General features: G+C 48.8%; 1 protein-coding gene and 1 pseudogene across 2 annotated transcripts; both read left to right on the top strand.

The window, feature by feature from the left end:
• Nucleotides 1-171: 171 nt before the first annotated feature.
• LOC102250788 lies at nucleotides 172-1324 on the top strand (annotated as a pseudogene). The gene has a single exon (XR_001361065.1). The product of XR_001361065.1 is annotated as an RING finger protein 113A-like (transcript).
• A 5250-nt stretch (nucleotides 1325-6574) lies between these two features.
• PTCRA (pre T-cell antigen receptor alpha) lies at nucleotides 6575-12019 on the top strand (the record flags this gene model as incomplete). Its single annotated transcript, XM_014535412.1, has 4 exons — nucleotides 6575-6704; nucleotides 9850-10170; nucleotides 11315-11359; nucleotides 11970-12019. Coding segments are annotated over exons 1-4 (474 nt in total), but the record flags the coding sequence as incomplete, so codon positions are not given.
• Nucleotides 12020-12021: the final 2 nt, after the last annotated feature.

The following is a 12021-nucleotide window of genomic DNA, read 5'->3' as shown; positions in this document are numbered from 1 at the left end:
GGGAGGAAGTCCTTCCCCTTGAGTTGGACTTACTCGCCTGGTCCCCCAATATTTCCAAATTATCTCTTGTCTTTTCATATTCATTTGTGTGCGGCTCTGCTTCCAGTTCCTGAATCCTGACCCACGTGGGACGTGGGAAGGAAACACCCAACAGTGCAGTAACGTGAAGCCTCAGTTTCGGAGCATGGGGCTGCACAATGGCAGAGCAACTTTCCCCTGGAAAGGCGACGGATCAGGTGTGCACCTTCCTGTTCAAAAAGCCTGGGCGAAAGGGGCCTGTAGGCTGCAGGAAGCGCCCAATCTGCGACCTAGAGCCCGGAGATAGCAGCAGCAGTGGCAGCAATGAAGGCAACACTGTGGTTCGCTGCAAAAAGAAGCGGGCGACCCACAATCCGATGATACAGAAGACTGGTGGCAGTGGTAAACAGAAGGTGGTTTATTGTGAATTGAGTAGCGAGGAGGAGGAGGAGGGGGATGGGAAGGGGAATGAGGCTGAGACTCTCCATGTGGTCTACAAGTCCACCACTCGGCGAAACCCGTGGGGCCATAGGATATGGGGGCGAGCTAGACACAGAAAAGGAACATGACTCACAAGCCATCTTTGAGCGCAGCCAGAAGATTCAGGAGGAGCTGAGAGGCAAGGAAGCTGACAAGACCTATCGGGGAATCAATAACTATCAGAAATACATGAAACCCAAGGATACAGCTATGGGCAATGCTTCCTCCGGAATGGTGCGGAAGGGCCCCATCCGAGCTCCCGAGCATCTACGTGCCACCGTGCGCTGGGATTACCAGCCCGACATTTGTAAGGACTATAAGGAGACTGGCTTTTTCGGCTTCGGAGACAGCTGCAAATTCCTCCATGACCGATCAGATTACAAGCATGGGTGGCAGATCGAACGTGAGCTTGATGAGGGTCGCTATGGTGTCTATGAAGATGAAAATTATGAAGTGGGAAGCGATAGTGAGGAAATACCATTCAAGTGTTTCATCTGTCACCAGTCCTTCCAAAACCCAGTCATCACCAAGTACAGGCATTATTTCTTCGAGAGCTGTGCACTGCAGCATTTCTGCACGACCCCGCGCTGCTATGTCTGTGACCAGCAGACCAATGGCGTCTTCAATCCAGCGAAAGCATTGATTGCTAAACTGGATAAGCATCAGGATGCAGAAGAGGATGGGAACTTGCCAGAGGAAAAGGCAGGTGATGAAGTAGGTTCCTGGATAGATGGCTTGTGAAAGCATCAAGATGTCTTGCAGAAATCATTAAGCAGAAAGGACCACCTGGCGTTAAGAAGACCCTGGACAGGATGCCACCACGAACCTATTCTTCTTGCGGTTTTGAATAGCCTCATTCCTCCTCCTCAGCCATGTTGGAAACAGTCCTTTGAGGTCTCTTTTAAGACTTGCCATTGTCCTCACTCCACGTCTCCTCCTGTAGACCAGGCCATAACTCACCCCCACTACATACTCGGGCATTTCTTCTTCTCTGTCCTGCTGTTGGGGTGAATGTATTTGTGGAAAGGAAGAGAATTGGATACTATGGTTGAGAGTCAACTTACTAAGGTTTTTTGCTAGTGCTTCTGAGACAGCTTGAGTGTCAGCTGAATAGCTTTCCTTGGACATCTGAGAAAATGACCCAGTGGAGGGGGCATTAAGCTTTGTTGGTGAATCCATTGCAAGTCTAGTCACAGCCTGAAGTTCCTCCTAGAACCCGTCTGCAAAGATTTCAAGCTGAAGGTGATGCTCAAAGCTCACAAGTTGCTACAAAGCAGTCTCTATTTCCTGATTTTTAACATAATACAGATTTATTATAGAAAATTTGAGAAATAAACAACTAGATAGATGAAAAGAAAACTATTCAAAAATCCTTTCACAGAGAAATAACATTGTGAACATTTGATCAGCTCTCTCTTAGAAATAGTTACATATTTCTTATGCAAAATTGGGTACATTGTTTCTATTTAGATTGTAGCCTGTTTCTTTAAACTTCCTCTGTATTTAACTATGTATACACATATATAAAGAAAGAGGGAACACTTCCAACTTCTTACTATGCAGTCAGTCTTCATTGTCAATAGGTTCTTCGAAACTGTGACTTTAAGCAAAATCATGCATAAGGAAAGTAATCTTTACCATAGGTTAAGCGATATATACAAGAGTTGTGTCTATATCATATTTGTGGTCACAAAATTATCACAAAACTTCTAAGACCAAAAGCACTTCTAATATTAAACATTGAAAGAAATATGAACTGTCTGGGTCAGTGGTTGAACATCCACCCATGAACCAAGAGGTCACTGTTTTATTCCCGGTCAGTGCACATGCCCAGGTTTTGGGCTGGATCCCCAGTAGGGGGCGTGCAGGAGGCAGCTGATCAATGATTCTCTCTCATCATTGATGTTTTTATCTCTCTCTTTTCCCCCTTCTTCTCTGCAATCAATAAAAATAATTTTTTAAAAATGTGAACTATACATACATTTTTTAAAGAATAATAAAAACAGAAAAAAACAAGATGGTGGCATAGGTAAACACCGGAAATTGCTGCTTCACACAACCACTTCAAAAATACAACTAAAAGACAAAACGGACATCACCCAGAACCACAGGAAGGCTGGCTGAGTGGAAATTCTACAACTAGAAGGAAAGAGAAAAGCACACTGAGACTCAGAGGAGGTGCGGTGCGGAAGTAAAGTGCAGAGGTGCGGAGGTGCACGTGGAAAGGGCTGGCAACTGAGGACGCGGTTGTCTTTTTCAATCGGGAGGGAGACACAAGCTCCCGGCTGCTCTGAACTCCAGTTCTGGGTGAGTCTTTGGGGACCCAGACTCATACAGGGAGAAACTGGACTGTCTGGCATTGGTCGAAACTCGAGGGCGGCTTTCTCTCAAAGGTGCTTGCAGTGATTACCGCGATTACCTCGGGACACTGAGTCCCGGGGCCTCTCAGGGCAGGGCTGAGGATCAGCCATAGCTGTTTGCTCCACCCTGTTGATTCTCTGAGACCCCGCCCCACCCAAGCTGTGCGCAGAGGCTTTTGCATATGAATGGGCTGGCCCTTTGCAATCTGAAAATTACCTAACAAACTGCAGCTGGGTCAGAGAGACCCAGAACATCCAAAAGAAGGCCCAAGGCCCCACAGCAGCTTGCATTGCTTCACAGCTGGGCCTCATCTGGGCACCTCCAAACTCGAAACAAAGAAGAGGAATCTGCAGATCTCTCCATAGCTCCTGTTGGGTAGCCTCAGGCAGAGGCTAAATTAGCACCTCCTTAGAGGTCCAAGAGCCAGTGTACCCAGTAGTCATAGTTGGACCATCCAGATTACAACTCCTCAGATCCATAAGGGACACACTCAGGGGGCAGACTCAGTGAGCACCAAAGCCCCACTGAAGCAAGTCTTGCCCCAGAAGGGTGTCTTCAGCACAGAAGTTCTCCCACTGCAGACACAGCTGATTCTCACTGCCAATTGGCCTGGAGGTCAATTCCTCCCAGTGACACCTAAAACAATCAAGGCATAACTACAACAAGACTGTGCACAAAGCCCACAAGGGGGTGCACCAAGAGTGTCCACCTCAGGTAACTGGGGAGGCTGAGCCACTGGGCCCTGTAGGACACCTAGCACACAAAACCACTCTACCAACACAGGGAAGCAGACAAAATGCGAAGACAAAGAAACAGGTCACAAATGACAGAAATGGAGGACAGCAAACGACTGGATATAGAGTTCAAAACCACGGTTCTAAGATTTTTCAAGAATTTTATGGAAACCGCCGATAAATGTATTGAGATCCTTAAGAAATCTAGTGAGACCCTCGATGTTGTGATAAAGGACCAACTAGAAATTAAGCATACACTGACTGAAATAAAGAATATTATACAGACTCCCAACAGCAGACCAGAGGATCGCAAGAATCAAGTCAAAGATTTGAAATACGAAGAAGCAAAAAACACCCAACCGGAAAAGCAAAATGAAAAAAGAATCCAAAAATACGAAGATAGTGTAAGGAGCCTCTGGGACAACTTCAAGCGTACCAACATCAGAATTATAGGGGTACCAGAAGAAGAGAGAGGGCAAGATATTGAAAACCTATTTGAAGAAATAATGACAGAAAACTTCCCCTACCTGGTGAAAGAAATAGACTTCCAAGTCCAGGAAGTGCAGAGAACCCCAAACAAAAGGAATCCAAAGAGGACCACACCAAGACACATCATAATTAAAATGCCAAGAGCAAAAGACAAAGAGAGAATCTTAAAAGCAGCAAGAGAAAAAAAGTCAGTTACCTATAAGGGAGTACCCATACGACTGTCAGCTGATTTCTCAACAGAAACTTTGCAGGCCAGAAGGGAGTGGCAAGAAATATTCAAAGTGATGAATAGCAAGAACCTACAACCAAGATTACTTTATCCAGCAAAGCTATCATTCAGAATTGAAGGTCAGATAAAGAGCTTCACAGATAAGAAAAAGCTAAAGGAGTTCATCACCACCAAACCAGTATTATATGAAATGCTGAAAGGTATCCTTTAAGAAGAGGAAGAAGAAGAAAAAGGTAAAGATAAAAATTATGAACAACAAATACACACAAGTGAATAAGTGAATCTAAAAATCAAGGGGCATAGAAAGGGAGTGGACTGACTATTCTCATGGGGAAAAGGGGTGTGGGAAGAGACTGAAGAGACTGGACAAAAATCGTACACCTATGGATGAGGACAGTGGGAGGGGTAAGGGCAGAGGGTGGGGTGGGAACTGGGTGGAGGGAAGCTATGGGGGGAAAAAAGAGGAACAACTGTAATAATCTGAACAATAAAGATTTAATAAAAAAATTTTAAAAACCCACAGAAAACACTTGCTAAACTTCAAAAAAAAAAAAAAGAATAAAAACAAATAAGGTAATTATTTTTCAACCCACTTATTCTAGTTCAGAGTCACAGGTGGTCGGAGTCCACCCCAGCAGCACTGGCCCAGGAGAACAGGACACCTCCCTGGACAGGACACCCTTCCATCACACCCATTCCCACACTCACTTAGACTGGGACCGATGTAGATCCTCAATTCACCTCCTCTTTGGGAGGTGGGAGGAACCAGAGTCCCTGGAGAAAACCCAGCCAGATGTGGGGAGACAGTGCAAACTCCTCACAGATAGCAGCCCCACCAGGAATCGATTTTATTTCCTCATCAGTGTTATAAGGAAACAACACGGAGCGAAACTACGTGGTTCAAGGACTTGCTGTATAAGGAACGGTGCTAAATCCACTTCGTGGTTTATCTTCTTTAAATATCACAGGACCCTCTGAGGTATTAGCACCCTCATTGTACAGGAGGAACTTGAGAATTAGGGAATTGAGTTAATTTAACTCTTCCCCTAGCATTGAGCAATTGGGTTGTTTATAATTGCTCTTGCATTTGTTTTTGTCTTTTATTAATCCTCCCCCCTCTGCCACCAGATATTTTTTCATTGCCTTTTTTTTAATGAGGAAATTGATAAAATTCTAATAACTCTACTCTTCCCCCCAAATAAAGTTGCTTCCCTCAAATCCAATTAATCTTACAATGGAAATTAAAATATACATTACTTTTATTTTTTTGAATAGTTCTTTATTGCTGAAAGTATTATATATGTCCCCTTTATTTTCATTGCTGTTTAGAGAGTGGGAGAGAGAGGGAGGAAGCGAGGAGAGAGAAAAATCAATGTGAGAGAGGCATTGGTTGCCTCCCAAATGCACTCTGACCAGGGCCAGGGATCGAACCTGCAACCCAGGTATGTGCCCTTGACCGGGAATTGAACTCTCGACCCCTCCATGCACGGGCCAACGCTCTGACCATTGAACACCACCAGCCAGGGCCTGCTCTTGTGTTTTAAGTGTAATATTTCAAAGAATATTTTTGTGCGTAAATCTTTGTCTCACAATGACCAACTCTCTTATTATTTCATTAGGGGATATACCTAGATGGGAAGTTTTAGGATCAAAATGATACCTAGCTAAAGTTTAGTGGCGTCTCTGCAAATGGCATTTATAACAAGTTTATTTTTTTAAGGGGTTTTACTTGACAGTGCAAGGAATACATGGGAAATCTTTGAACCTTCTTCTCAATGTTGTTGTGAACTTGAAATTAGTCTAAAAAAATAAATCCTATTTCAAAGGGGCAGTGTAACATGGAAACAAGTTTATGGGGCTTTGGGGCCAGCCATCAGGAACAGTCCCAGCCCTGGCTCTGCCACCTGCCAGCTGGGTGGCCTTGGGCAGGTCACTCAATCTCCCTGAGCCTCAGTCGCCTCACCTGTGACATGGAACTCACAGTGGTGAGGGGGATGGGATGAAGTGCTGTGAATGAAGCCCTTGACATACTGCCTCGTGCTCTGTCCTCCAGATGGCAGGGCCAGTGACGGGGGAGGTGCTCTTCAGAGGGAGGGAGTGTGGGCACCCGGCTCCTGCTGTGGGAGTGGCAGCCTGAGTTCCCTGGCCCATGAGAGAGGATGGGGTTTGGGGGCCCAGGTGGAGTGGGAGGGGTCCCTCTGGAGGGAAACGGCTCCGCGGTGGAGCAGCTGAGGTGCAGCTGGGCCTGCGGCCTGGGAGGCAGCCTTGTGGGTGCCTGCTCCCCCAGCCCACACCTCAGGTCTGCAGCTGTGACCTGCCTCTTATCAAATGGGCCATGGCCGGGGCTTGGCTGCTGCTTCTCTTGGCCCTCGGGTGTCCAGCCCTGCCCACAGGTGAGTCCCCTCCCTGCTTCTCTCTCTGTGCCCCATTTGTCTGCCCCAAACCCCCCTCTCCCTCTGGGCGTACAGGTGTGGGTGAGATGCAGGGAGGCAGAACAGAGGCTCTGGGGCCTCTGGGGAGGGTCTCATCAGAAGCCCATCTTCCCTTACCCACTGCACTCTACCTCCCAGCTACCTGGCTCTGGGGCCCCAAGTCCTGCTCCCTGGGGTCCACAGTGTTGGTAGGGAGTAGTCACCTCTTGGAGGTATAGAGGAACAAAGCAAGCTGGCTGGGTGTCCATGGGGGTCGGGTGGAGGAGCCAGGGCTGTTATGTGATATGGAGTGATGGGACCTGGGCAATATTGTGGGGTCCCCTCCTGCCCTTCCTGTCCAGGTCTCCTGCCCTCGGGGTGCCCTTTCCACCAGGGTTGAGTGTTCCCCCTTATCAATGGGCTCTCTGGAGAAGTCCCAAGGCCTCAGTGACTTCCGGGTGTATGTACCCCCAGGCCTCCAACGATCAAGGCTGAAGCCAAAGGACTAGAATTGTGAGAATTCCAGCTTCATTAGCCTGTGCATATTTGCATGTGTGGGTGGGGGGTGGTGTGGAGGGGGGAGGGAGTCCTTGACCTTTGAATCAAGACATCTCCTTGAGCTAAAGCTGACCCAGTGTGGCACAGCTCCCCCTCCTAAGGAGGCCAAGCATACCCATGTGGAGCAGGGCAGGAGACGGAGCTCTGGGAAGGACGCAGCCAGGGTGAGGAGGAGCAATCCTGGGAGGCTTTGTGGAGGAGGCAGATGCTTAACTTCCTTGGGGAGTGTCTCTACCGGTACAACTGCGAAGGCTCCGGAGCTGTGGTTCCTGGAGCCCACTCCCAGCCTTCTCTACATCCTTTGTTTGTGATGCCTTATTAATGATAGTATTGATAAGAATACTAATACTCATCTGCCATGTGTTTTACATTCATGAACTTTATTCTACGCAACAAATTTGTGGGGCCGGTGTTACTAACCCCATTATATTGATGGGACCATTGAGACTCAGTGTATTAAGCGCATGAGACAAACCAACTCTATTCGAGGCCACGTCCCAGGTTTGGTCCACTTTGTCACTTAGCAAAATCTTAGTCATCCTTCCAAGTGGGGTGAAATGTGGGACTTGGAGTCACCAAGATCTGAGCTCAAATCCCAAGTGGGCTACTAACCATCCACATGCTACTAGGTCAGTTATCTGACCTTCAAGAAATCTCATGTGAGCACTCCAAACCCCTCCGTCCCCACAAAATACCCTGGCACGTGTCCCCGCACCCTGGGCATTTCTTTGGCCTGGCTACACTTAGAGTTGTTGAGGTGTTTTTGTGTGTGTGTGTGTGTGTGTGTGTGTGTGTGTGCATCTGCATGTGCGTGTGCATGTGCATGTGTGTGTGTGTTGTTGTTTTGTTAATCCTCACCCAAGGATATTTTTCCATTGATTTTTAGAGAGAGTGGAAAGGAGGGGAAGAGATAGAGAGAGAGAAACATCGATGTGAGAGAGACACATCGATTGGTTGCCTCCAGCATGCGCCCTGGCCAGGCCCAGGGTTCAAGCCTGCAACCAAGGTACATGCCCTTGACTGAAATCAAACCCAGGACCCTTCAGTCCACAGGTCGACGCTCTATCCACTGAGCCAAACCAGCTAGGGCTTAACTCACAGTTTTAATTTGTTTGGAGGTTTTAACCTTTGAGATTTAATTTTTATGAGCAAATATCCAACTGTTCAAAAATAACATTCGGTTATATATTGAATGAATCATCTTTACTGAAAAGACTAAGTTTGTGGAAAATTAGGACTATTCTGGAAAATAAAGGACAGATCTACCTGGATTGCAGGTTCAATCCCCGGTTGAGGCTGTTTCTCTCACATCAATGTTTCTCTCCCTTCCTCTCTCTAAGCATGTCCTGGGGTGAATAACACAACCAACACCCTTCCATGTTCCACTCAGATTAACAAATGGTTATGATCCTGCCATATTTGAACTAGATTTTTAAAAATATGTATTTTTTATTTATTTCAGAGAGGAAGGGAGAGGGAGAAAGAGATAGAAACATCAGTGATGAGAGAGAAACATCGATCAGATGCCCCCTGCATGCCCCCTACTGGGGATCAAGCCCGCAACCCAGGCATGTGCCCTGACCGGGAATTGAACTGTGGCCTCCTGGTTCATAGGTCGATGCTCAACCACTGAGCCATGCTGGTCGGCTGAACTAGATTGTTTTAAGAATCAAAAAGTTACAGATACATTTGAAGCCCCTTTAATCTCATTCCAGATCATGTTTCCTTCCCTTCCTCCCCAGAGGCGACCACTCTCCTGAGGCTGGCACAACCAGGTATTATGGGTGTTTGTTTCCCATGAGACTGAGTTCTTTGAAAGTGGGGACAATCTATACTAATAAAAGGGTAATATGCTAATTAGACCAGACGTCTTCCGGACAATGCCACGGTGGCGGGGGCCGAGGCAGAGGTGGTTAGGGGCGATCAGGCTGGCAGGGGAGGGCAGTTAGGGGGCAATAAGGCCGACAGTCAGAGGCGGTTAGGGGTGATCAGGCAGGCAGGCAGGCAGGCGAGCGGTTAGGAGCCAACGGTCCCAGATTGCGAGAGGGATGTCCGACTGCCAGTTTAGGCCCAATCCCACAGGGGTCCAGAGGGGTCTGGATTGGAGAGGATGCAGGCCAGGCTGAGGGACTCCCCCCATATACAAATTTAGCGCAGCAGGCTTCTACTATATATATAAATTATTATATATAATTTAATGTTGTATGTAAATTAATGTTGTATCCCTAATGCCTTGCACAGAAAGGTTCAGATATGATAGATGAGTGATGGAAAGATGGATGGATGGATGGATGGATGGACAGATGGACATATAGTTGGAAAGTAGAGAGAATAGCTGTAGAAAACATGGATGATGGGAAAAGAGTGAATGAATAGAGAGGTGAATGACAGGGTGGAGGGAAGGAAGGGTGTTTAGATGGGAAAACGCAAGGAGAGAGGGGTGGTTGAGAGGATGGAGGGACAGATGGATGGTGAACGGACAGATAGAAGCCTAGGAGCCTACAGTGAGATGCTGGCCTGGGAGGGCACAAACAGATCTAGGCCCCCACAGGTGCATGCTCTCTTACAGGTGTGGGCGGCACCCCCTTCCCCTCGCTGGCCCCACCCATCACGATGCAGGTGGATGGGAAGCAGCAGGTGCTGGTGATCTGCCTGGTCCTCGATGCCGCGCCCCCTGGCCTTGAGAGCCCCATCTGGTTCTCAGCTGGCAACGGCAGCGCACTGGACGCCTTCACCTACGGCCCTTCCCCAGCTGCAGATGGCACCTGGACTAGCGTGGCCCAGCTCTCCCTGCCCTCGGAGGAGCTGGCATCCTGGGAAACCTTGGTCTGTCACACCGGGCCTGGGGCTGGGGATCACAGCCAGAGCACACAGCCCCTGCAGCTGTCAGGTGGGGACAGAGCCTGGGGCCTTGTGAACGCCCCCTGCCCCTTTCACTCACCCTGGAACCAGGATTTGGTGGGAAGGAAGGCAGGCCCAGACCATGGGGGCATGAAGGGTGTCCAAGTGATGACCAACTAGGTGAAGGGGTGCCTGGGCTCAGAGCAGGGCCACCTGAGGACCCTGAGTCCTGGGATTTGCAACTGTGATATCTCACTCAAATCTAGGCTCTGATGCACATCTTCCACGAGGTAATAATGCCTCCTCCCTCCTAGGATTGAGATATGTATTAAGGTATATATATTAACCCTACCACCTAGGGCTAATATCTCTCTATATACCCAGGATTAATATCTATATATCACCCTATACATAACACCCTACCTATTAGAACCAAACAATAAGTAAATAATTAATTGCGACCACTTATTCAGTGCTTACTCTTGCCAGGTACTATTTATTGTAAATACTTTACATTTATGAAGTCATATAATTTTCCTCATTTTTTCAGGCACAGAGAAGTTAACTAATATGTCCAAAGTCATCTATTACTATTACTTTATTCTTTAAAAAATATATTTTTATTGATTTCAGAAAGGAAGGGAGAGGGAAGAGAGATAGAAACATCAGTGATGAAAGAGAATCATTGACTGGCTGCCTCGTGCATGCCCCACACTGGGGATCGAGCCCACAACTCGGGCATGTGCCCTGACTGAGAATCGAACTGTGACCTCTTGGTTCATAGGTCAACGCTCGACCACTGAGCCACGCTGGCCGGGCTGTTATTACTTTATTACTAACCAGATGACTTCCTCTTTTTGGATTGTGTTGGCTTTAAAATATTTGTTGAAAAAATTCTCTGCCTTCCAAAGGCTGCTGAGAAAACCAATTCCTTGTCCAGAAGTGCTGAGGCAGCTCGGCCTCCCAGCGACACAGAACAGGGGGCGGCAGGGAGCCGGGGAGATCCAGGCCCCTCCGAGGACGTGCAGCGAATGGGCTCAGTTTCCCACTGCCAGTTCCTTTGTCCATTTATCCAACATGCCATGAACAGGGCCCCGTGTCAGGGCCGGGGCACAGTCCTGGGGCAGAGGGCACGGTACTGGGGTGCAGGGAACGGCCCCTCCCAAGTCTCACTCCTTCTCCTTGGCTGGCAGGAGAGACTTCCTCAGCGAGGACCTGCCTCTGGGAACCTCCTGGGGGTGAGTACTGGGGGCCAGGCCCTTAGGTGCTGTTGGGCTCTGGCCCGATGGGTTCTACTGGGGGGTGGTAGGTGTTCCCTGAGGAGGCGGTCTGGCAGGGTTGGTGCACCGGCCAGCCTGGGCCTCTGTCCACCGGTGGGTAAGATCTCTGACCCCAGCCCAGTGCCTGGACACCAGTTGAGAAGCACAGGTGAGTGCTAGCAGAAGGGCCCGTGAACTTCCCCGGGGCAGCCCGGTGAACGGTCAGCCTCGGAGCCTCGGGAGACCCTGGGAGTCTGGGGAGCGGTCACTTCCACCACCTGCTGGCCATGGTCACCAGTCCGGTCTCTTCCTGGCCGACTGAGACTTCTGAGCTGGCTCCTCTCTGCAGCGATGCTGACTCCTGCCTGGCTTGGGGGGAATATAATAAAATGAAGGTTAGGCAAGTATTTGTAATGACCAGGAAGGGTTGAGGGTAGACCCCAGGAAGGACTGCCCCTGAATGTGGGGGGACGACAGGGAGGAGGAATGGCCAGGGCAGAGGACAAGGCCCCTCCTCTCGGGCGGACATTCGCAGGGGGTGGGGTGCGTGAGGAGCCCCGGGCCCAGCCTGCTCCTTCCCCTCCCGCAGGGACGACCAGCCACGCGCTGCGGCTGGAGGCGCTGCGGCTGCTGCTCTTCAA

Source organism: Myotis brandtii, unplaced genomic scaffold (assembly GCF_000412655.1).
Source record: "Myotis brandtii unplaced genomic scaffold, ASM41265v1 scaffold143, whole genome shotgun sequence".
NCBI classification, from domain to species: Eukaryota; Metazoa; Chordata; class Mammalia; order Chiroptera; family Vespertilionidae; genus Myotis; species Myotis brandtii.
The sequence above is the reverse complement of the archived record's forward strand: the minus strand, read 5'-3'. Positions and strand labels throughout refer to the sequence as shown.